Source organism: Mytilus californianus, unplaced genomic scaffold (assembly GCF_021869535.1).
Source record: "Mytilus californianus isolate M0D057914Y unplaced genomic scaffold, xbMytCali1.0.p SCAF_11, whole genome shotgun sequence".
In the NCBI taxonomy this organism is placed as follows: Eukaryota; Metazoa; Mollusca; class Bivalvia; order Mytilida; family Mytilidae; genus Mytilus; species Mytilus californianus.
In genome coordinates, this window is record NW_026262593.1 from 54,843,762 (window position 1) to 54,871,124 (window position 27,363).

General features: G+C 31.8%; 2 protein-coding genes across 5 annotated transcripts in view; both read right to left on the minus strand.

Moving 5' to 3' along the window:
- LOC127719250 (E3 ubiquitin-protein ligase TRIM71-like) overlaps positions 1-27,363 on the minus strand; it is a 158,768-nt gene that overhangs the window by 21,713 nt on the left and 109,692 nt on the right. The window lies entirely within an intron of this gene.
- LOC127720339 (E3 ubiquitin-protein ligase TRIM71-like) overlaps positions 23,297-27,363 on the minus strand; it is a 237,430-nt gene continuing 233,363 nt past the window's right edge. For all 4 annotated transcript variants that reach the window (XM_052226914.1, XM_052226912.1, XM_052226916.1 and 1 more), the window contains exon 2: positions 23,297-25,271. In XM_052226914.1, coding sequence (XP_052082874.1) covers positions 23,577-25,265 — 1,689 coding nt within the window. In that variant the 5' untranslated portion in view covers positions 25,266-25,271 and the 3' untranslated portion in view covers positions 23,297-23,576. The remainder of the gene's footprint in view (positions 25,272-27,363) is intronic.

A 27,363-nucleotide genomic window follows, 5' to 3' on the forward strand; every position in this document is an offset into this window, starting at 1 on the left:
AATATAAACCTAAGCATATCTTCATATTTAGAACAGAAATTCCCTATTTAAAATAAATATTTGCTCCAATATTTTGAAAAGAATTTGAATTTTCAAATTAAAACTATTTCTTTTTTCCAAGTTTATTGATGTGCTGTTCTACCGTGGTATTTCTCCAAATAAAAATATAGAGATATGGTATGATTGCCAATGAGACACCTATCCACCAAAGTTCAAATATAGTGTATGTTAGCAGTTATAGGCAACCGTACGGCCTAATGAAAAAACCCCATACCGTTTGGTCAGCTATAAAAGGCCCGACATGAAAAATAAAAAAACAATTCAATTGAAAACAACTAACGGCCTAGTTTCATTTTGAATTTAAAACAAAACAATTTCCGAAAAACAAACTTGACAGACATGAACCAACATAAACAAGTAAAATACAGCCTCTTGACTTTGGACAGGCAAATGTTTGTGAGCGCTCAATCCTCTCCTTAACTGGGATAATACTGTAGCAGCACTACAAAGAAAACAAACACTATTAAAAGCAGTTGAAAAAAGCTTAACTCATCAGATCGATACAAAAAAAAACATAAAACAAAAAGACAGACAGGACGTGGCAGGGTTTATATCCATCCCCTATCCCTAAAATCATAAAAGAGAATAAGTACAGAGTACTCGCAGTAACTGACAGCTAGTTCAAGTTCAAAGCAAATAAAAGCTAATAAAAAAATCATATATTTATGACTAAATATCAATCAGTATACATTCAGCATCCAATGAATCAAGTGTGAATATGGCATTAACAGTCAGAGAAAAATATGACCTCGTGCAATTACATCTTTTGCAAAGACATATACTTTCGTACTACTCTTGCAAGCAAGAAAAACATTACCAGATGAATCGTTTGTTATACCATCCGGAAGATCGTATCTCTTGCAGTACGATGTCCATTCATTTTCGTCTCGAATGCTCGGTCACTACTTTCTGTGGCATTATAAACCTTGCTATGCAAGAAATTGTAAAGACAAAAGTAAACGAGAGAAATGAACGACCTGAAAGGTATGATTATCGATGCTGACTACTTTTGTTTCACCCGCAAAAAAACCCAACTGAAATACTCATCGCTCATTGATATAAATCGTAGCACCTGTGATGAGTCAGTGTCGACGTTAGCAGTTTCTTCTTTTTTACTAATTATAATGTTGTAGCAATCGTTGTTGTGTCTATGACTGCAACACCGAAACAAATCTCATTTAGTTGTATGATTTTTTATTAATTCACCTTTTTTGCTCATTAAAGCAAGACGTCGATTTGACGAAATGTCGGCTAGAACAATTCTTCCATCATCTAACTGATCAATATCTGAATGAATGTGTACCCGATGTCCCGACGGTGTTTGAAAAGATCAATTTGTTGTCAATTGAATTCTATGTTCAGCTGAAATAATAACAATTTATTTTCAGTTGTAGTTCAATTAAAGTTCAATGAAGATTATTAACGGGTGAAATATAAAAATAAAAATCAGCTAAATGGAAAAAAAATGTTGGTTTGAGAAAAAAATCAGTTTGAACGTGACATTGTGCTAGGATTTTCATGTTCTGATATAGAATGACAACATAAAATTAGGTAATGATCATAACTAACAGAACTTCAAGAACTTTTCATTCCAACATATATAAACGTTTTACTTAAAGTGAACTTAATCGTCAATAAAACTAGATGCTAACGATCAACTCGCATTTTGCAAAACACTGAAACAATGCAACAGTATATATGTGTCTTCAATTGAAAATGGGTATGCCAAAATCTAGGCTTGCTTGTCATTGTTTTCTTGACAAAATCTTCATCTGCTCATTATATTAATCCAGATAATACAATGTATTAGTCAATTATATAAAAAATAGATATCGAATTGTGATTTAAAGTCTATTGACGATTTCATTCATATATATTTAATATCTATAGGTCCTGCATGATTGTTTATTTTTGATGTTCAAACTTTGAACTTTCAGTCGATCTATAATTATAATAGTTTTGTTAGAATCACTAAAATTGATCAATAATCACCATTTAAGGGCAATACATTTTCTGTCTATTTGAAGATTTTTCTATGCTTATAATTTTGTTAAATTAAACTTTCCTCTATCTTTGATAGTTTTCACCAAAAATCGCAAAATAATGGGTAACCATCAGTAGTGAAGGAAAACAATTCCTATTAAGTGCCGACAGATGAGTTATCAATGTTGGCTTTTCACATGTTTCAGTAGATCTTATTTTGCTGATCATATTTACTTTTTCTCTCTTCTTACTATAACCTCTTTGAAAACGGGTAAAAGCTCGTCATTCAAAAACAATAACTCATATCGCTTGATGACTCATTTGTAGATTTTTTTTTGTATGTGCTGTTGTATTTGCATGTATATTCTTTTAACTTAGCACTGCTTTGAGTAAACATTTTTTATTAGTTTTTAACAACGCTACGCTCATTATTATGGTAATATCAACCAATCATAGAATAAAGCCAATACTGTCAAAATTGTTCGGTGAAAAGTATTACAGCATATACAGAGAGCCTATTAGTTGCATTTAGTCTTTGATGCATGATTTTTTTATTAGTTGTTAGTGGCTTTAAACTAGCTGTCAGTAACTGCGAGTACTCTCAGATCTGAACTTAGTGTCTTTTTGTTGTTGGGATATACAAGTACCCTCCACTTCCACTCTGTGTTTTTGTTATATGTATTTCTATTTGTATCCATCTGATGAGTTAAGCCTTTTTCAACTGATTTTTATAGTTCGTTCTTATGTTGTACTGTTTCACTACTGTCCCAGGTTAGGGGGAGTGTTGGGATCCCGCTAACATGTTTAACCCCGCCACATTCTGTATGTATGTGCCTGTCCCAAGTCAGAAGCCTGTGATTCAGTGGTTGTCGTTTGTTAATGTGTTACATATTTGTTTTTCGTTCATGTTTTTTGTACATAAATTAGGCCGTTAGTTGTCTCGTTATAGCTAAATGTGCGGTATGGGCTTTGCTCATTTTTGAAGGCTGTACGATGACCTATAGTTGTTAATTTCTGTGTCATTTGGTCTCTTGTGGAGAGTTATCTCATTGGCAATCATACCACATCTTCTTTTTTATATTTAAACTTGTGTCTGTTTCTGGAATTTTTGATAAATCTCGTATTTAGTTTTGTTGTTATCTTATTGTCATATTGACTTTTACCAAATATTTCTTTTAGTTTATATCTTCAATGATGTGACGAAAATGGTCAACGTATTTCTTCTCCAAGCAAGCATCATTGATGAGCAAGACGTAAGACGGATCGGTGGTTCGTAGTTTGAATAATGTTTCAGGGTAGGACTGTGCATATCTTCAACTTGACTGTAACCTTTGAACTAGCACTTTAATAGTCGTGTCAGTCTATTAAAAACAGGGTATATCTGTACCCCATGTACACGTTATCGCCATCATTATGACATAGTTGATACTAGACGTTAAACAATAAATCAATTAACCAGGAAAACAAAACAGTGCAGATTTGGATGCGTTCGATGCGTATATCAAACTTAATTAAAATTATTATTCTTAAATTTTTGCTCTACATAGTGATCATGTCTAAATACGAATCGAAATAAGCACCAACACGCGAAAAATAAGAAAAAAAACTATCTTTAACACTTCTGCCTTTATTTGGAAAATAAACGATAAAACTGATTGGAATATTTTCAGGGCATCTGAGCACACTTATAACATGTATACTGATATCAATACAATTAACTAAACAAAAAAAGTCTATCCTTGAAGCTGAATTTTCTATTGGAAACTTAAACAAATCAAATCGGTATCGAAAGTTTTGGGACAACGAACCTCAATGAACCTGACATTTTGATGTATAACAGAAGAGAAAGCAATCGCTTGAAAAGAATTCATGACAAAACCCACGACTGTAATAGCAAGAAGGGTATGAATTTCTCTGACGTTTATCATGTGCGAAAAGCTAAGTTCCAAGATAAGCAAACACTCTGAAATTAAAACAAATTATTCCAATCAGGTTACAGGATTCTGGGATATTTTAAAGGCAAACACAATAGTATTGCCCCTCCACAGATTATGAACCCAAAAAATAAGTCCGAACAATTTACAGAAGAGAAAGACACGAGTGCTGTTTTAAGTAGCTATTTTTATTCTTTCGGTAAGGATTCTCTAATAAAATGTATTATGCCAGATGATGATAATGATTTTCTCTCGAGTATATAAAACGACGAATTTTCTTCCGATTCGAATATTTCAGTAAATATAGGTAGACCGCAAATTGGTCTAATTTCAAGGAACCTTAAGTCACGTTAACACATGCTATAGGTAAAATCTCTTTGTTCTTACTGTGCTATAATCTGAATAATGCACAGCTAAGATGTGCATTAACTACCTCAGATATACTGTACAGTACAACAGTACTCTTACCTTTATGCGCGGTTCCTGGATTTTGAAGGGGTGTAATTATAAAAAAATTTAAAAATATCACCAAGTGTAGCTAGACTAAAAACAGTTTTGACAATTTTATGCTAAATCACGATACGGTGTCAAATCCAAGTTTGGACGACCGATTCGCCCCCACCCCTGAATCCGCCATCTGCCTTGAAGTAACGACATAATTGATCAAATGACAACTTTGTACAAACATCGTAGTTTCAAAATAGGAAATAGAAAGGTTTCTAATTTCTCAAACTGGGACATAGAATATTTCATTATATTTTGTGTACAATGTAAATCTTAAATCAGTGTTTTAAAGTCAGAGTAGATAAAGCTATTTTTTATAATTTCTGCCAAAAAAAAAAGAAATGAATTTTAGAGTATCTAAATAAATGAAATCTGATTTGGATTAGTTTTAGACTCAATGGAATTTATAACCGGAATTAATTAAGACTTTTTAAAAATGTATACCTTTTTAGTGACTATTTTGGGGATTGTATTAAAGTTTGTGCCAAACCAGAGGGGATAATCTGCAGATCATCAATCAGACTTCCTTTAGATGCGCCATGTCTTCAAAATATAATACAGTAGAAAACAAAATTTTAACCAGAAATGTGTTTTATCTACCATTTAATTGTAATTCTCCAAATAATGTAACAATTTAGGAAGAAGCCCAAATATTAAAGAAAGTTAATAATTTAAAACTTACCAAATGTTTACTACTTCCCCCTTTCTTTACCCTACAAGAAACTTTCCTAGGAGCCGTGGATTGCGAAATATCATCCGCATATTTCCAAAACGTTAATGGGCTATAACTCATATGAGCAGTATTCTTACAGTTTTCGCCTGCTGAAATACAAAATATGTATTTGTCGATTTTGTTTTGATATTCATTTTAGATGTTTGCAGTTTTTATATCTGCTATTGTTACAAAAATGGGAAAACTACGTCATTTAATGACAATAACTCCTGCATGGAAACAGTCGACAATCATGACAATCTCGGCTATGTTGACTCTTTTATAGATCTTGTCTTACTGATATTTTGCAAAGTTTCTTGAACTTCAAGATTCAAATTATAAGGAGTCTGGCGACAATGTGTTTAAAAAAAACTCACAAAAGAAAGGAAACAGTGTGACCGTTTTCTCTTTTTGAACTATACATTGTGATTGTTATGAACAGCATAATTAAAAGTTGAATTTTACATTGAAAATATCTAGAATAAAACATATAAATAAAATGTTTTAAATTTAACAAGAGTATAGCACCTATAGGTTAATTTACAAAGGTATTTCACTCGGTGACTATGAAAACATTTCCACTAAAACAAAATATTATTAGAAAAGCAAGTGTTCAGTGATGGACTGCTAAATCTCATATGTAAAAAGCAATTTATCTGCGGTATTATAAAACAAATCATTATGTAACTTTGTACACGAAGCATTTTCCAGAATAATTACACACAAGAAGTATGTTGGTTTTTTACGATTGTAATGTTTTGCTGTAGGTTTTATCAATCCAGCTTCATTTTTCAAGAGGACTCTTGATTCCATCCCTTCTTCTCCTACTACAATCAACTGATTACTATCCCTACAAGCTACAAAAATATTTCCAGACGTATCGTTTGTTATACCAGTCGTAAAATCTGATTACTGACAGTCACATTTCCAACAAACTTCTCCATTCAAATCAGTTGAGTAGACTGCATTACTTCTAGGTGTGGTATAATAAAGTTTGTCATTCAACACGGAATAATGAAGGGAGATATCGGTTGTTGACAACGTTGACAAGGTTTTACCAGAAAGATCAAAGAACTGAATGGTTTAGTTGTCAAGACTGACGACCAACTGTTCACCTGTACTAAAAATACCAAAGCAATCGCGTTTCGTAGGTATAGTTATTTGTACTTCTGATGAGATTACATCAACAATAACAACTTTCTTCTTGGAAACAGTTGTAGCAACTGTGTCTTTATCTATTACAGCAACATCATAGCATTGATCGTTAAGTTGTTTGTTTTTGATAAGCTCGCCTCCTTGATTCATGATAACAAGTCTTTTGTTTAACCGTTCGTAATCCGCCAGCACAATTCTCCTGTCATCGAACATATCGATACCTGTGATAACAGTTTTGTTGAACTGGTGTCTGGAAAGAGCGAACATTTGTCAATTTAATGTTATTTAAAGTGTTAGAAATAGGAACGAAAATCTGTCCCTGCTTCTCCTTCTTAAGAAGAACTTTCTTTGAGGACGAAAACTTAACTTCTATCTTTCCTAATTCTGCGACGTCTTTCTCGAACTTCATAAGTATCGGTGAACATGTTATGTGAATATCACAATGGTTCATTATCTGGTTGCTTTGTAAGGACATCCAATCTTTTTCTTCTATCTCAATTGTTTTATTCCATTCATGTATACCAAGGAAAGCTTAGAAATTCGACGCGTGTTGCTAAGTGTTTTCCAAATCAACACTTATGTTTTCTACTTTTCTGCGCATTTCTGAGAGCTTTTTAATAAAACACGTAAAACTATCAATATTTCCGTTCTGTTTGTTCTCCATGTTGTCTAATTTGTCCAAAAGATCTTTTTCTAGTGTTACTAAATGATTATTTATTGCTGCTCGGATATTTTGCACTTCAGAAATGATTTTCTTTTTCTGAACTCCTAAAGATGCTCGATTATTTTGTTTCTCAGTTATCAGATTGCCAATTAGTGCGCTGATGTCTTTTGTCCTATCTTCTAAATCTGCAAATTCAGCAGACAACTTTACTCCTCCAATAACTTCTGATAATGGCTTCAATTTTTGACAGGTGCAATGTTTTTCTGCAATGCAAGACACACAGCATGGCTCGTTGTGAATTACACAATAGAAGTCGAATTTTAAATTGTGACGCATGCATTTCTGTTTGATTGCAGCAACAGAACTAGGCAGTTTCTGGTAATCTTTTATAGGTATTGTTTTATGGTTCTTTGATAAACCCATGCGGCCATGTTGTCTTTCGCATTCATTACATATGGCTTTTTCACATTCTGAACACCAAACAGAGGCAGAGTTTGTTATGTTATCTGTCATACATATATCGCATATCGGTACGGATGACGCCATTTGAAACTGAAAAAACAGTTTACTTTTTCATAACTTTTGTTTTTATTACGAAAAACTACATGATAACAAAAATTTCATTCCAAGAAAATTTACGCTGCGTTTCCGAATCTTGATTTGAAAATTGAAAATGTCCTGATGATCCGGAACTGATTATTTGTTTATTCACAAATACTAGTAGTATGATTTGAAGAGAAGCGGTTATCTGTCTTAACTTTAAACTAAAAAGACAAGCACAACGTTTTCGCTCCTTATAGATTGCAGACAACTTTTAAATGACATTGTAAAAGTAAAACTAGAGCTCTCTTAAGGGCATCTGATACAGTTTCACGTTATATTGTCATTTTTATAATTTTGAAATATGTTGTAGGCCTGGACGAGTTATAAAAGAAATCACCAAATAAAACATATAGGTCACCGTGCTTATATTCTAGAAAATTGAGGTTGAAAATTGGGGTATTTTGCACTTTTATAAAAAAGTTAAGCATAGTTATAAAATTTTTGGAGTAGATATTCTTCGTCATAAATTGATAAGATTGGATTCAATCTGATACTGTGATTAGTAATAATAAGGGAAAAATAAATCCCTACAAGAATGACTAGTTAATTATTCAAGCCATGCTTAAAATTACGGATAAGATGCTCAAACTAGGATATTTTTTTACCTTAAAATGTGGAAATGGAGAGGTTTTTAAATGTCATTTTTCTTATATTCCTACATTAACTGCATTTTTCCATGCTTACTCAAAATAGCAAATAAAAAAAATATGTCACCGTGCTGAATTCGAAGATAAATCGCGGTTTATCCTAAGAATTGCGACTCCCCTTTATAACCTCAACGTTAGCGTGAAAAAGCACGACGTCGGTGGCAGACAATTTCGACCTCTCCCGTCAATTATATCTGCAAGTTTCAGATGTATAAAAATTGCTTATAAAGAGCTACCTATAAATTGGTAATATTGATTTGGGAAATAAAAACATGTGTATCATAAATACCTCTCTGTGTTTGTTACGGAAGCCGGTTAGTGTCATGGTGGAGTTTTATTTTTAGGTCATTATAACGACTTAGCATATCTAACTCGTTATGACAACTTAGCTAACTTGTTTTAACGACTTAGCTAACTCGTTTAAACAATTTAGCTAACTCGTTTTAACGACTTAGTTAACTCGTGAAAACAACTTAGCTAACTCGTTTAAACTACTTAGCTAACTCGTTATAACGACTTAGCTAATCTACCTCGTAATGACAACTTAGCTAACTCGTTAAAACGACTTAGCTTACTCGTTTAAACAACTTAACTAACTCGTTAAAACAACTAAGCGAACTCATTATAACGACTGAGCTAACTCGTTATAACAACTTACCTAAGTTAAGTTGTTTAAACGAGTTAGCTTGGTCGTTTAAACGAGGTAGCTAATTCGTTATAACAAGTTATCTAAGTTGTTATAACGAGTTAGATAAGGTAAGTTGTTATAACGAGTAAGCTAAGTCGTTTAAACGCGTTAGTTTAATAGTTTTACAGAGTTAGCTAAGCCGTTAAAACAAGTTAGCTAAGTTATTTAACGAGTTAGATATGCTGAATTGTTATAACAAGTTAGCTAAGTCGTTATAACGACTTAAAAATAAAACTCCACCAGGACACTAACCGGCTTCCGTAGTTTGTGATCCAAGTGAAAAACATCTCAAGCATAGTTATTGCGGACTGTTGATATTTTTTTAACGGCTTAATTTAAAGACTCGCGGCAATTTAGAACTTGACATGCAGGTACCGTACACACTCGTGTATTGTTTTAGACCATATGTTGACCTCTAGATGGCTTTTTTGTTTTTTGGTTGGTGGGCTGTTGTTTCATTAACATACCCCTTAAAATCGTGTTATTCACATTTTTATCTCTTTTAAGAATTTCACATTTATTCATAAAATCAAACTGTTATTCGGGTCAATGATTAAAGTTGAAGAAAACTTGAAGGCTCCTACTGTTTTTAACCAGTTTTTAAATACTAGTATAAAAAAGAAGATGTATTATGATTGCCAATGAAACCAATTGACACAGTTCACTTGTATCAATTTATTTCCATTGGATCGCGACACGAAGGTTACTTACATGAAGTCTTTTCCTGCAAACGGAACTTGTCAGAAAACAAAAACAAAAAATCTTATATAGCAGAATCTTCAATTTGTTAAAGGAGGCTTTTACCAGACAGAGAAACTATACAATAATTTTGATATTTTTCTTAATTTTTGATTTGGGAAAAATGATTGAATTAATATCTGGAAGACTGGACATGTTACTTTTACATCCACCATAACTTTGGTTTTGATTTGGTCCTTTTTATTCCTCTCACAAATTTCAACATATACCGTCCGAAATTACGATTTTAAAGCAAGTCACTTCCAATAAAAATATCCCACAACAACGACTGCAGGTCCTTTGTTCAATATTGAAAAAAAAACTGTCAACAGAAAGGTAACTAAGAAGCTATGTCACGTTATATAGCTCTTACACGTGACAAACTACGATTATATTCCTATAACTGTTATACTGTTTGTTGACACTAAAAAAAAGATTACACTTACTTTAGTTTTATATTAACGTTATATGTTTGCATTGATAGTTGTTTATTTTTGTTATTTAATGACCTATTGTTTTGATTTTAAGGTTCAGTTGAATTTATTATATGTGTACGATCAATTTGAATTGCATGCACTTGATGATATACTAAATTGATAAGCTTGACAATAAAACCAGTGTAATACAATAACCTGAAACGATCATGACCTACAAAATAGTAATCGACCACAATATGGTATGCCCGTGACAGTAGTGACGTTATAGATTCAAAGGAATGTAATATCTATTAAACTATAAGTCATGGATTTCGTTATCGAAAACTACTCAAATTTTTAATAAATCAAAGTTACACAGATGTGGTTTTAAAATTTAACTATACTGGTAGAATTATTCTTTAAAACGGCAAATCACATCCTAATTTGTACGTTAAAGGTAAAATACGATCTATGTCAACCTCTTGATCTTTTGAACAAACAAATTCTGAGTGACATTCTAATTAAATCTTTGAATATTGATTCTATCGGAGGCATTGATTTTGTTTAAATAAATTAAAAAATAACTAATAATGTATTGCTACACCTTTGCAAAAAAATATTGTCCTACTATATATATAGCTACCTGTCGATGTTTTATACTTATAATTTGGCATTGCAAAAGTTCGTGCATTTTTCAGACTGTGTTTGATGTTTTAATACTTAAGAAGTTAAATTTTGTTCATTTATTCAATCCAATTTTTTATTTATAAACAAGGTCAGTGAGAAAATAATGATATTTACCGTCAACGTTTGTGATGAATAATGTGTAAAATCCATTTTTGTATAAGAAAACCTTGATAACTGACTCTTTCCTTGATTTTTTTGCAATGAAATTGAATATGAAAGTGAGTGGTAGTCATTTAACTTCATTTTGAAACAAAAACGAATATCACAAATATATATACTATATTATCGGTAAGGTATTAACTCATAATTATCATTTGTACCCTAATAGCATCATTACATTTACCTTGATGGAAACAAGTATATATATTGCAGCACACTTCCGGGTGCGGAATTTTCTTAGTGCGTTGATGATCCAATGGTGGCCTTGGGCTTTTGTCGGGTTGTTTTCTCATTGACACATTCCAGTTTCTATTCTCTTATGTTTATATGTTTTAGTATTTAGAAGATCATGTTTATTTATAGCAATGGTAAAGATTTACAGATCACAAGTTTGAACATACGTGTTTTTTAATGTACTGAAGCTGCTATATTAGTCTCAGATACCTGAGGGAGGGTCTCCTTTCTAATAAATTAATCTTTAATTATATTGCTATGTAATTATCCGTCCTAACACCGGTTATCACAAGGCATAGCCAGTAGGATCTGTAATGTCGATTGTCATTCAAAACAATAATTTATGCCATCATTTACAGCAGCTTTTGTCTGTCGAATGTTTTGCTATTGCAATTCAAAGTGTTTTGCTAATGTGATTTTGATCTGTGTTTTCTGTTGTATCTACAGTATCGATAGCCGGTTATAGGGTGTGGATCAGATAATCTCAAAATAATAAGTCATGTAACACTTAATTCCAATGAAGGAATTCGAATATATCTGAACGTCACTTATTTTTAAAAACGATAATAGTAATTTGTAATGAAGATATACATGTCGCATTACAGAACGATCCAAATGATGTTTTTCAAATGTTAATCTATATGCTATCTAATATATACACATGACCGTGTCAAATGTTTGCAAAGCGAGGAAGGCGTGCAAGAATAATATGTACAGGTTTGGTAACAACAAGCAGCTTTGTTGTATTATTAAAGTCTCAAATCACGATTTCGTAAAACTTATCTTCAAACGCCCTTAGGCAAAGTAATGCTTTGGGCCACTTTTGATAATATATTTCTTCACATGTTTGGGTATTTATACATCCTTGTCTTTCATTTTTTTTTGGATATGAGCGTTCTTATAAAGGTTAAATTATTCTGTTCGTGGCATTTTGTATGGTTATTTACATTTTCGTGGAAAAAGGCTATACGCATGGGTTTTACTTTTCAAAAAGTAATCCGTGCATCTTTAGAGTATCTTATCTCAGGAAAAAATATAATGACGATTATTCTTTGTTTGTATTCCTTATGTAGCATCAACTTTGTTACATTTTCTTTTGTTTAAAATAACGTTCTTCGTCTTAAGATTTTAACCAATTAATAGTTAACTGTATTAGATCCGCATAATAACAGACGCACTTGGGATAAAACTTATGGCGATGATCTTGACCAGCATCTTTGAATTTTCTCTATTGAGTGTTATAGAAACTTATTCAGTATACTTAAAAGTTTGTATTCAACGCGTAAGAATCAAACTTGAATATTCGATGTTCAGAACAGATTATTGGGTTTATTGCACATTGTCTTTGTTAGATATCAGCTTTGAGTCAAAATTAGAAGCTTTTAGTCAAGTGGACATAGCGAACGAGTTCAGAATGGATTCACGCATGTATTGTGTCGAACATCTGGTATTTTACAATATCAATATTTGTGTTACGGTTTTCTTTGTGACATCAAAAAGGTGCCATATATATTTGAGATAAGTTGAGGTCAATCTTATCAACGTCAAGTCAAACAATATGTAGTCCGTGGACAGTTTGGTCAACGTTTTAAAAGCTGGACTAGCATATTTGACATCATAAAGCCGTGTATGTATGATTTGTAATTTTATTAAGAGAATATTACATGGAATGTCGAAGATATTGACTGCATGTGATAAATTAAATAGGACCTAAATTCTTAAAACTTTCAGTTTACAATTCAATCATAATCAATTAAGCAGGTTAGTCATTACAGTATGTTCCCCGTTGTTATTTCAATGAATGTAAACGAAATCAAATGACTGCTGTAATCACAAAATGAAAGTAGTTCCCACCAAACTGACTTAAGAAAAAAACAATTCGTGATGCATCCTTTTTCGCCGTTGCTGCCGCCGCCATCGCCTCGACCACCACCACCGCCACTGCCGGAAAAACATTGCGTATATCTCGCTTTTCGCGACATTCGTCGCAGGCGAGACAAACATTACCGCAAAAAACCGTAAAAGATCATTTATCAATGGGACATAGTATTGACTATCATAATAATCTCAATTTGTAATCTATTACGATTACAATTAAAAGAAAATGTTCAATTCTAAAACTAAAACCATATTAAGAACAGAATATCCCCACTATTTCAAAAACCTTATAATACCATATTTGCTCTACAATTTCGATAAGAGTTTGTTTCTTAAAACTTATAGCATGTCTATTTCAAGTTATTTGTGTGCTGTTAATGTACGAACAGACCTTGGTATGAGTTTTTTCTCCGTACCTACTTCGAATGTAACAGTATGCAAAGCAAGAAAACACAATACAAATAGCACAAACAAGAACACAACATGTAAAAAAAAACAACAACAACAGAAAAAACAAACAACAAAAATTGAAACAAAACTAACAAGAACACTAAAATATTTACATTAAAGTGCAAACGTGTATCTAGTTATTAATTGCTGGACACTTGCTTTCCTATTAACGTTTTGTACAAATGGACGTTTGTTCTGCTTTTTGGTCGGATCGTTGTCTTTTTGACACATTCCCCGTATCCATTCTCTCAATCTCTATTCTATACTCTTGTTAAGAATTTAAAACTTTTCTTTTTTTTAAATATGATTTCTTTTATATGAAAAAAAAAAGAAATTTAATTAGTAAAACTCCAATATTAGTTGCTTTTACTCATCTTTTAATGTGCAAATAGTTCAAACAAAGTAGACAGGCACACTGTTTCGTTTCTTCCATTAGTTTCTGTTAATATATTTGACGCAAGACTAATCATGATTTGAATCTAGGAGATTACTTTTTGCAAGTTATCAGACTATGCAGACAAAATTTAGTTTGTAACTTTGCATACAAAGCAATGTCCTAATAAATTGCACACAACGAGTGTGTTGGTTTTACAGTTGTAGTGTATGGCTTTAGGTTTGTTTAGTCCGTCTTCTTTTGTTAAGAGGACCCTTGATTCCTTCCCCTCGTGTCCTACTACCACTAATCGATTACTATTCATACAAGCCACATAAATATTTCTATACCCATCGTTAGCTATACCAGTGGGATAATCTGAATTCTTACAGGAATATTTCCAACGAACTTCTCCATTCAGATCAGAAGAGTAGACAGCACCCCTATTGTATGTTGAATAATACAATTTATCATTCATCACGGAACAATGAACGGAGATATCGGCTGTTGACATCGTTGACAAGGTTTTACCAGAAAGATCAAAGAACTGAATGGTTAAGTTGTCAACACTGTCTACAAACTGTTCATTTGTACTAATAATACCGTAGCATTGGTCTTTCGTAGGTATAGTCCTTTGTACTTTTGTTGAGTTTACATCAACAATAACAACTTTCTTCGAGAAAACTAATGTTGTAGCAATTGTGTCTTTATCTATTACAGCAACATCATAACATTGATCGTCAAGTGGTACGGTTTTGATATGCTCACCTTCTTGGTTCATGATAACATGTCTTTTGTTTAACAAATGATCAGCAAGCACGATTCTCCCGTCGTCGAATATATCGATACCTGATATAAGCATGGTTCTATTTGCTCCATCTGATGTCTGGAAAGAACGAATATTTGTTAATCTAATGTTATCTATAGTGTTAGAAGCTGGAACGAACATCTGTCCCTGTTTTTCCTTAATAAGAAGAATTTTCTTTGAGGACGAAAACTTAACTTCAATCTTCCCTAATTCTGCGACGACTTCTTCATAAGTATCGGTAAAAATGTTACGTGAATATCACAATGGTTCATTATCTGGTTGGTTTGTAAAGATATCCAATCTGTTTCTTCTATTTCAATTATTCTATTCCATTCATGTATACCAAGGAAGGCTTGGAAATTTGAAGCGTGTTGCTTAGTGTTTTCCTAATCAACACTTATGTTTTCTACTTTTCTACGCATTTCTGAGAGCTTTTCAATAAAACTATTTATATTTACGTTTTGTTTTTTCTCCATGTTGTCCAACTTATTCAAAAGATCTTTTTCTAGTTTAACTAAATAATTATTTATTGCTGCTCGGATATTTTGCACTTCAGAAACTATTTTATTTTTCTGAACTCCTAAAGATGCTCGATTATTTTGTTTCTCAGTTATCAGATTCCCAATAAGTACGCTGATGTCTTTTGTCCTATCTTCTAAATCTGCAAATGCAGCAGATGACTTTAATCCTCCCACTTCTTCTGATAATGGCTTCAATTTTTGACAGGTGCCATGTTTTTCTGCAATGCAAGACACACAGCACGGTTCGTTGTGAACTAATAGAAGTCGAATTTTAAATTGTGACGCATGCATTTCTGTTTGATTGCATCAACAGAACTAGGCAGTTTCTGGTAATCTTTTATAGGTATTGTTTTATGATTTTTTGATAAACCCATGTGGCCATGTTGTCTTTTGCATTCACTGCATATGGCTTCTTCACATTTTGAACACCAAACAGAGGCAGATTTTGTTATGTTATCTGTCATACAGATATCGCATATCGGTACTGATGACGCCATATAAAACTGAAAAACAAAAGATACTTTAGTTTACTTTTTCAGAATTTTTGTTTTTATTACGAAAAACCACATAATAAAAAGTTCAGTCCAAGGAAATATACGCTGCGTTCCGAATCTTGATTTGAAAATAAAAATTGTCCTTATGATCCGGAATTGATTATTTGTTTATTCACAAATACTAGTAGTATGATTTGAAGAGAAGCGATTATCTTTCTTAACTGTACACTAACGTTTACATTCCTTATAGATTGCAGACAACTTTGAAATGACAATGTAAAAATAAAACTAGATACCTCGATACCTGGATCGGTCAGCTGGCAAGAAAATGCAACATGCGCAATGTTTAATCTTATTTCCAAACATTTGTGGGATGTATTGTTTTATGGTCCTTGTCGCTTATTTTATTAAATAATCTTAACGAGTAGTGGAATAAACCATTAGTTTCTTTGTTAAAATTACCATTAAAAAAAGATTGCCCCGAAAAAAAAAACAATTTTCTTGGATAAAAAGCTTCATATCTACCGAATGCAAGGTAAACAGAAATATATAGACAATAATAGTGTATTGACTTGACATATCAATGATATAAGGATGAGGCTTAGAAACGGGGAAATGCGAGGCTCTGCCTTATATCGTTGTTATGTCAAATCAATACACTATTATTGTCTTTATACTGCAATCTAGAAAACATAATTCTCAATTGTTGTTTATTGTGTTATTGTGTTTATATAATTTAAATATTGGGAAAAATTCACCTTAAAAAAGGCCTCATATCTGGCGGAGTAATATTATAATACAATAAAATGTGAGCAATTGAAACCAATCCGATGGTGAACGAAATATCAACAATAAGCATAAAACGTAATGATTTACAGGCTTTAAACAAAATATATTAACAAGTGAAATATGATTTTCCCAAAATTGTAAAAGAAATAAGTTTGAGTCGTTTAACGCTTCGTTGTTTACATTGGAAACAAAGACAGGTTGAAGAGGTCATCATGAATAATTTAATATAGTTCCGGCAGCTACTATTTAAATATCCATGAGGAAAAGTGATATCGGGTCAGTAACTGTACATGACATAGAAATATACAGTCAACGCATTTTGCCTGCTCAAATAGAACGAGTGCAGTATACATCAGAAAACCCGGGCTTTACCTATTGCCCGGCAGAGTTAAATAGGGTGGTCAGAGGGGAGTATGATGTATTTGTGTCATGTTACTTCGGATAATCTAAACCAATCAATCCAATATTTACAGTAAAATGATATGTTTTGATCTTGTTATATATTGTGGGAATGTTGAGAGAAATGGAATAAAACCAGCCGTAAAATTCACCTTTCTATATAATTGTTGATATTTATAAAAAAGTGGGAATACAAATTTTAGATTTTAAATCTGAAAATTCTGTTAACAGAACGATTCATGCATCTTACAAGCAGTTATCGCTACATCTTTACATGCTAAAATCCACTGCTTGTTAACTTATATTATTCCATCAATTTGTAATTCAAGTAATAAGATGTTTCACCATGTAACTGCTAAATATTCTATTTTATTTCAAAGTTAAACGTCAACCATTAACATAATACTTATTAAAACTTACACACGGATCAAGGATGAACGATTACTAACAACTGATAGCGAAAGTTTGCACTTGAATTTAATCCAGGTCGGCTACAGTCAGATCGACATAAAAAGGTGAGAGAAAAAAACAAATCAAAATTTTATACCTGTTTTATCTGCACAAAAAAAAAAAACTCGGGTTATCTATGATTGATAACAAAAAGATTAAATAGCTCGTATCATCTATAAATATATCAATTTACGTATAACACTTAATATTCAGTGTATAGTGATATATCATGAAATTTGTGAAGAACGCGAGTGTTGACAGAATTAGGAACCAGGTTGCAATATTTAGTACTTTTCATGGAATATTTAAACATAAAAAAATCAATAAACTATAAAAAAAAAAAAAGAAAATATCACTAAAAGATTATAGCATGTATAGTCTTGTTTACAGATCAGATGAAGTTTCCACCACTTAAATACGGTAATTCTTGTCGTTAGTGATTTCTATATGTTCTGTGACTAGCAATATTATATGCACGTACAGAATATCTGTTAAAAAAATCAGAGACAAAATCAACTCGTTCATACTTTTTCATAAAAATAAGTTGCTAAAGTACATTAGGTAAAAGTTTTGATCAGATAATGAATAATAATCAGCAATTTTATACCTAGTGTTTCTACAATAATTCAGCAGCATCTGATTGTTTCATTATTTCTGTTTAATGCTACATTCAGCACTACTGGCTATTTCAGGTTTTTTGGTTGAGGAATACAGAGTAGAGCGTCCGTAGAGAAGAAGCAACACACCAATTCAGATTTGAATCGAACGCACCTGTCATGTGAGGGTTTTGAAATGCGGATCTCAGTGTTGACATGCTATTGATACAGTAGTTGAACTACCTAGACAATTTATCAATTTCTTGTTATACTATTAACCATCACCTTTTATAAAACAAATATTAAAGACTAGAAAAACAACAGTCAAATATCTATGAGATAATGAAGGCCAAGGGAAAAAGATGTAACAATCTGTTGTAACACAAGTTTACATCAGAGCAATCAATGAAAAACGTCAATGATGAAAATTTTCATTATCTAGAACAAAAAATGTCTATCTTTTTCAAATTGTTTAAAGAAACGTGACACTTTTGAGAAATAGATCATTGTGATACTGTTGATCATGTTAATGATATTCTTAAACTGTAGCTAGAATCTAGAAATGGTTTATTTTAACATCTGAAAAAGTTTCATATACATCGCTCTAAATGAGGATTTTTGTGAAGTGTTGGTATCCGATAAAAAGAACGGAGATTTCTCTGGTCTTTTAGTTAAAATATAGAAAGATGGAGGATTTGTGACTATCTGAAATAACCTATTTTGTGAATGATTTAGAAATACGCTAAAATGTGTGATATGTGTGATAAACAGCTTAAAAAATCAGTGCAACAAGAAATTAAAGTATGTTCCTTATAAATAATAATAGGGAAGATAATTAAACATAAATGCAGATTTATTTCAAATTACATAATAGCACAATCAAGAAAAATGTTTGTGGTATTGAAATAACAGTTATTTAATATGGCTAACGAACTGTACAAACAACTAAAGACTTTCTCACATTGAGGAAGACTTTTTATTCGCTTCGACTCACCTATTTTCCCACTGTTTTTCGTTATCAGATTCAATTAATAAAACAAAAAAGTACAAACCACACAATTATTAACCACAAATATAAATACATAGACATATAAGTTATTAATTTCATTAATATCATTTAGTCTATTGTGGAGAGTTGTCTCATAAGGTCAAAATATTTATCTACAGATTAGAAATAAACTAGTTTTAGCTTTGTGAAAGACTTGTCGACTACAGCGACTTGAAACTGCTATGAGTATAGAAATGAGTATACGTCATATATTGTCTGTTTTAGAAATGCGACACCCATTGGAGTACCTCATTTAGGCTATTTCAGAGACACGGGTTGTTGATATATTATTATTTGTAACATGTCTACCCCGGGCTGGCACCTTTGCTACAGATTATCAGTCCCTGGATATAAAGTCCACCACTTGTCAGTGTTTCCATTGAAGTACGAACAAATGATTCATTTTGTCTGGAACCTTCTATATCCTACGATTGATTAACTCACTTAGAGAAAGTTATCTTTACATAATGTAAGGTGTTTCAATCAGGTCTGTTCGGTTATAATGTTCTGATGTATATCATAAATACAGCTACCCAAAAGCTTAGTCACGAGCGAACCTGGTGACGATTATTCCAGAAATACGTGATTTTTAGGACAGAAATAATGAGTTTTTGGTGTTTCTACCACTAAGTAGGTACTAATCCTGTCACATTATCAATTTTCAAGGTTACCATTCAATAAACCGCCAGTGATCCGGTGTTAATTTGAATAATACATTTAGATTGAATTTTGTAAATTTCCATTTAATTTAATCATAATTTTAATTAGCAGAAACTAAGGTTGTAATGTTCTCAGTCAAAGTTTACATATAATGGTTATTTAAATTTCATTACTCGATTTTTGGTTATTCGCATTTCAAAATATAAAAGTTTTAATTTTGTTGAATGAAAGCTGACAGTATTGGAGTAAAATATTTTAGCTAGGTCGAAGCATTTTAAACTAAAATATTTGGAAAACATAGTATTTATTAGTAATGTGCAAGTCAAAGTGGCATAAACCAGTGTGTCTTTTGGATTCGTCCATCAAAACTATATTAACGTATGATTTTGAAACATGCAAGATGTATTCGTACCTATCTATTATCCGCGGAAAAGAATTTGCAAACTATATCAACTAATATGTTATATTGTCTATAATTTAGGCGACGACAGTAATCCACTAATGCTAAAATATTGGAAATCGACCAAGAATAGACATATCATGGTTAAATATTGCGTGTTTTGATAAATGTCAGTTCTTGAATACCATATGCATCTTTGTTTTTCATATTGCTGATTTATAGTTAGTTAATTCCTGTTTTAACTACGAATATCCAACAACACTTCGTTATCATTGATAACCAGCTTATCGAGTATTTTTTTAATTCTAGGAATTAAAACCACATCTAGTAAAGTCATGCATGTTATGTCTTATACATTCTTAATTTTGCTTTTAAGAAATATGCATATGTTCTTAACATGTGTGCATGAGAACATTTTCTCAGTAGGGCATTGTAATTTTGGTATTTCTTTTTTCCTCTTTATAAATTAGATCCTTACTGTGTAAATATGACGTCGCTTTCTTTTTGTTACATTTTGTAACACATATGGTTTTTTTTTCAAGACAAATATTTTACTTACAGTTACAAATCTATTCTAATTGATATCCCCCCCCTCCCCCCCCCCAAAAAAAAAAAACAAAATTCTATTTCGGAATTATTGATATCATATATATATTGAACATACTGAACGAACAGTTTGACATTAACATGATTAATTTCTTCTCATATTTTTCCAGACAAAAGGTCAAAATTTTACAAAGCTTAATTACAGACAGATGTTATCATGATTTAAAAAAATTTACACATGTTACGTGATGAATTACAAAAAAGATATTTCTTAAAAGGATTTGTTTTTGGATCTCAACAGCGAATATCCAAAACAGGAAATTCAAAGTCATGAGCTTGGAAACGAAATATGTTGTGTGCGGACGAAATGTTTATCAATTGACTAGCTCTTCTACTTTATCCAAACTTTGTTGAGCCTAAATTAATTTATATTTGTTTAATTAGTTGTTTCCTACATGAAAGTAATGACATTGTTAAAAGACTGAAATTTAAATTATGAATGTCAAAGCAAAGCAAATTTTCAACTTTTCAGGATGAGATACTATAACTTTTTCTTTAAGAGAAACGTAAAGCATGTTAAAGAAAAAGGTATGACAACAAGAACATGTATAATAATAATTATTGTAAGTCATATTGAATTAATTATAATAGAAACGTTTGAAAATAAATCGAAACACATTTAATAGATAATAGTAAATCATTTGATCAGTGATAACTTCCCACTTACATAGGTGTTAATTTCACCGCAAACATGTAGTCTGATGAGTAGAACAAATTGGAAATACAAGATACGACAGGACATTGACAAACAAAATTCAGTGACACACTGAGAAGGGCTTTTTGAATGTATAAAATATGTTGTAAAAGGCATATGAAAACAGATAACGTTTACCATAAAACGTAAAGATTATTGTTTTGTCAATTCTGCTCTCTTTTAAATCGGTTCCATAAGATCTCAATGAACTACAATTTAAACTATGTTACATGGTTATGTTTGTATACGAGGCATTGTCAAGATACATAACACACAAGAAGGAAGTATTTTTCGAGCTTGTAATGTGTTGCTCTACGTTTCTGTAGCCCATTTTTGTTGGTCAAAAGTATTAAAGATTTCTTCCCATCGTTTTCTAATACCACTACTTGATGACATTTCTCGCAAATTTCCAATATATTTCCCCAACGCATTTTAGGTTATATCCTTTTTGCATGTTGTATAATCGTATTCCTGGCAGAAAAATTTCCTACTAACTTCTCCATTCATATTAGCTGCGTACACTGCGTACACTGCATCAAGCTGGTGTGTGGTATAACAATATTTGTCATGAAACACGGAACAATAAATGGAGTTCTTGAATGTTTTAACACAGTTGATAAGGTATTACAAGAATGATCAAATAACTGAATGATCTGTTTGACGAGATTGACGACTAATTAATGACTTGAATAAGTTTTACCGCCATATTTAGCACTTGGTGATATAGACCTTTGTACTTTTGACGAGTTAACATCTACAATATCAATCTATTTCTCATGAAACATTAATGTTGTAGAAACTTTGTCTTTATATATCCCTGCTACATCATAACATTGATCCTCAAGCTGTATAGATTTAATAAGCTCGGGAAATTATAGTCTACAATCATAAGTAATTGAAATAAACGTTCTATAGATTTCAATCGTCGAAGGACTTTTCTTGATTTACATTCATCAAAAACGCTCAAAGCTAAACATTTCAAAAATAATAGATAGGTACAGGATTTGACTGACAGATTCGTTTCTCTAATTCTTAGATCTTGTTTTACTGATTATGTTTCCTTCTTAGATTGTATGTCTATCATCTACATTTTATTTTAAATAAAATGCAAAAATGATTAAATAACAGTCAATTAAGGGCAATAACTCCTATTAGTAGTCGACTTACATTTGCTGTTGAGTTAACTGATTTTTATATATTTGGTGTTACGGATCTTTTTGCTGTTTACTATTTGTCTGTAGCTACAGTTTTGCACCAAAATTAGCTATTATCATCATTAAAGGGTTAAAACTCATATATGGTTCATCTGACAGTTTTGGCCTTTTTCTGCATAAAGATCTTGTTTCATTGACCATTTTAACTGTTTATAGTTTCTATCGTTCTACATTAGCTTTTGCCGTCAACACACACATGACTAAATAATATCATTAAATGCAAAAACATATGCAAGGATATAAATGACAACACCGGCTATGCTGACCTCTATTGTTGACTTGTCTTGCTGAACGTTTTTTTCTGTTAGAATTTCTCTCAAACTACATGTTTAAAGATAATCAGGAAGATAGACAAAACCATCAGAACAATATTATGAATTGCCAGTAGGTACTTGAATCGATTACACATTTTGCCATGTGGGGTTGTTTTAAGCTGACTAGACGGTAAATGTTTTGCTCAGTGTTTAAGGCAGTATGGTGACCTATAATTACTAACATCCGTTTTTTTACTCTGTTGGCTACTTGTGTCATAGGCAATCAAACCACATATCCATATTTTATATAAGATTTTTGTCAAATTCAAAGGTTAACGTCGTGGACGACGGACGTAGTGATGACAAAAGCTCACATTGTCCCTTGTTTGGCGACAAAGGGGTTTAACAGAATTTTATGGAAGAAAGGTAACATTGTGCCCGTTTTCTCCTTTTGTACTGTTTTTCATGAATAAGATAATTACTAGTAAATGCCAAATTTTATTTTGAAATATATAAAACAAATGAAACATTACAAATAAAGAGTTTCTAATTTCAACAAAAGTTCAGCATAGGGTTATTTTCAATGTTATTCACAGATAGTTGTTCTGTTTCATTAGTCTGTTATTTACAAAGTTATTTCACTTAATAACTGGAAAAAATACTTCAACCAGAACAAGATTATTACAAGGAAAGTGTTAAGCGAGGACTGACAATGTGACAATGTAATACAATACAAGCGGTATGAACAAATCATTATTTCAGTTTGCTACTTTATATTGCAAGCATTTTCCGGATCGATTACACACTAAGAGAATGTTGGTTTTACGATTGTAGTGTAATGCTATAGGTTTCTGCAGTCCATCTTTCTCTGTCAAGAGAACTCTGGATTTCTCACCATCTCTTCCTACCACCATTAACTGATTACTACCCAAGCAAGCTATGAATATATTTCCAGACGCATCGTTAATTATTCCAGTCGGATCAGCTGATTTCTGACAGTCAAATTTCCAACAAATTTCTCCATTCAATTCAGTCGAGTAGACAGCATCACTAGTGAATGTTGTATAATAAAGTTTGTCATTCAACACGGAACAATGAAAGGAGTAATCGGCTGTTGACAAAGTAGACAAGGTTTTACCAGAAAGATCAAAGAACTGAATGGTCTTGTTCCAGAGACTGACGACAAATTGTTCACCTGTATTAATAATACCGTAGCAGTTGTCTTTCATAGGTAAAGTCCTTTGCACTTTTGATAAGTTTATATCTACAATAATAACTTTTCTCTCATAAGTTAATGTTGTAGCAACTGTGTCTTTATCTATTACTGCAACATCAAAACATTTTTCTACAACTGGTACGGTTTTGATTAGCCCGCCTTTTTGATTCATGATAACAAGTCTTTTGTTTAACTGTTGGCTATCGGCCAACACGATTCTTCCGTCGTCGAACATATCGATACCGGTTATAAGTATATTCCTAGATTCTCCATCGGGTGTCTGAAAGGAGCAAATATTTGTTAATTTGATTGTATCTATAGTGTAAGAAATGGGAACGAGCATCTGTCCCTGTTTCTCTTTCTTTAGAAGAATTTTTTGTGAGGACAAAAACTTCACTTCTAACTCCCCTAGTTCTTTGACGTCTTTCTCAAACATCATAAATATCGGCGAAAATTTAATGTGAATATCAACATTATCCATAGTCTGATCGGTTTGAAAAGACATCCAATCTTTTTCTTTCTTTTCTATTTTTGTATTCAATTCATGTATACCCAGGAAAGCTTGGAATTCGGAAGCGTGTTGTTTGATCTGTTTTAAATCTCTTACTATTTGATCGACATTTGTACGCATTTCTGAGATCGTTTTGATAAAACTATCAATACGTTTTCGTTGTTCTTTCTCTTCATTGTCCAATTTATCCAAAAGATCCAATTGAAGTTTATCTAAATGTTTAATTATTGCCTTTCGGACATTTTGTACTTCGGAAATGATTCTTTTTTTCTGAAATTCAATTCTTGCCTTATTATCTTGTTTATCCTTTATCAGATTGCAGATTAGTTCACTAATGTCTTTCGCCCTATCTTCTAAATCTTCAAATGCAGCAGATGATTTCACACCTTCCACGACTTCCGTTAATGGCTTCAATGTTTTACAGGTGTAATGTTTCTGAGACACACAGGACACACAGCATGGCTCGTTGTGAATTAAGCAGTAAAAGTCTAATTCCCTATTGTGAACTTTACACTCCTGTGTAATGTCAGCAACAGAACTAGGAAGTTTTCGGTAATCTTCTATAGGTATTGGTTGATGGTTCTTTGTTAATTTCATTCGGCTATGTTGTTGTTCACAATCTTTACAAATGGCTTCTTCACATTCTGCACACCAAACAGAGGCAGGTTTTGTCGTATCATCTGTCATACAAATATCGCATATTGGTACGGATGTCGCCATTTTTTACTGAAAAAAAAATCATTAGATTTATTTGAATGTCATATGTTTTAATTAAGATAACATTTGATGATACATTATTAAATGTTAAGTCCAGGCAAAGTAAACCATGCTGTTGAAATTGCAAATGCATTTAGGTACGGCAATTGGTCCGAATGGTTTAAATGTTATTATTTAAGCAGAAACATCGCAGTTATGAATATATTTTATGTAACCGTAATCACCAAATAAATAAGAAAATAACTTGTTTTGAGTTTCTACTATTTATCGCTATTTTGGTAATTAAAAAGTGCCTTACTCTGTAAATCGGGTAGCAAAAACTCTATAGTGTTTACATTCAGCTTACTAACAAATATGATTAGTAGATGACTGAAAATTTTTATGAAAATATATTTTTTTGTAAAACTAAAAGTACCTAGGAGCACATCTCGCTCACCTCAAAGAAAATGGAATGTTGACATCTATTTTCACCTATTTCAAGATCAAGTTAATTTCAGGATACACATAATTCATTTTTATTTAATTAGCTTTTGGGGGGTTGTTTCAAATAAAATCAAAACAATGTAGAGGTAGATCAAATCCTCGTGAATTTATTCACACGACTTTGTTTTTTTTTAAATAGGTAGATTGGGCAACAGGAAACAACACTTGTTTGTCTTTTTTATATTAATATTATTAACACAAATTAATTAACCGAAACCAAAGCGTAGGTACACGCCACCTTAAGCTTCTGCCTATCTATAATACTAAAATAACTAGCCTAAGGTTCAATTTGTTAGCCGGCATGACGTTCAAACAACGAATCAAAGAATTCAACTGTATATATAAATAATCGGGTGAAACACAATAACGGGGACATTTACAATTGGTCTTTGTTATGTAAGCTCTACAGCTAACTTAAATACATTTGGATGCCAGTTGTCTGTTTTTGATATTTGGCATGACATGTTTTAACCTCATTCAAAATTTTGAGATTCTATCTTGAATAGTTATTGAACACCAGTGATATTAGTGGTCTAAAAATGGTCATTTTCAGACGTTATGCGGTTGCGCTTCAAACTTAGCATTATTTTTATCTTTAAAATCTTTTTAACAGTAAGTGTAATGATCATTTCTCATGATATCAGTTACAGATTATTAAATGACGATTAAAATGATTCCAACATTACAAAAATCTGAGCTAATTTAAAAATATAACATGCAGAATTGTAAAAGTGGTGCTTCGTTATACATTTTTTCAATTTATTAAGTGTTGATCATTTATGGCCCTGAAAATAAAACTAATTGCAAGATTATTCATTAATATGTTTGTCAACATACTCGCATATTATAATACTAAAATAAAATACAGTTTTTTAATGATATGATTCATACAGAATTTTTGAAATTTTCAAAGTAGTAAATAATATTTTTCAAAGAAGTGTAGTGTCCGTAACCAGCTTATTATTCTCCTAGAAAGAATAGCTACAGTAAACATTAAGCTATTTTTCTTTATAGATTTGGCACTTAACAGTAACATTATAACAACATTTAAAACCTTCTAATTAGAATTAAGTCACAATAAATTAAAATATGGTTACGGACACTACAAAAATGATGTAGCGTTCGTAACCATGATATTATAAATATTTTTATTTCATCAAAATAGGCTTAATTTCTAGGTTCTATGATGTCTACTTTGCTGCATCATCATTGTCTTCTGATTAAAAATTAAAAAAAAATATGCAAACAGATAACTGTTAAAAATGTGTGAGCTGATAGTAATCCTTGACGTACTAGTTTAAAACCAGAAAATCTTATTGTAAAACCCCCATTTGGTATCAGTCTGTCATAAACTCAACAGATGAGTTCTTTTGTAATATTAGGTTAAGAAAATTCATCTTCATGACTATGTTAATGGTTTTTATATCTTCTGATTATTTTTGTAGTGTCCGTAACCCAGGATTTTTTTTATTTTTGAGTCCAAAAAATTAAATATCTTTTTCATTTTTCAAAAATCTCTTGTTTTTTTCTTCCTCCATTGATTTATACCATGTATACTAGCATGTAGATTTGTTAAAGACCTGTACTTGACATTAGTATATGTCATTTTATGAAATAC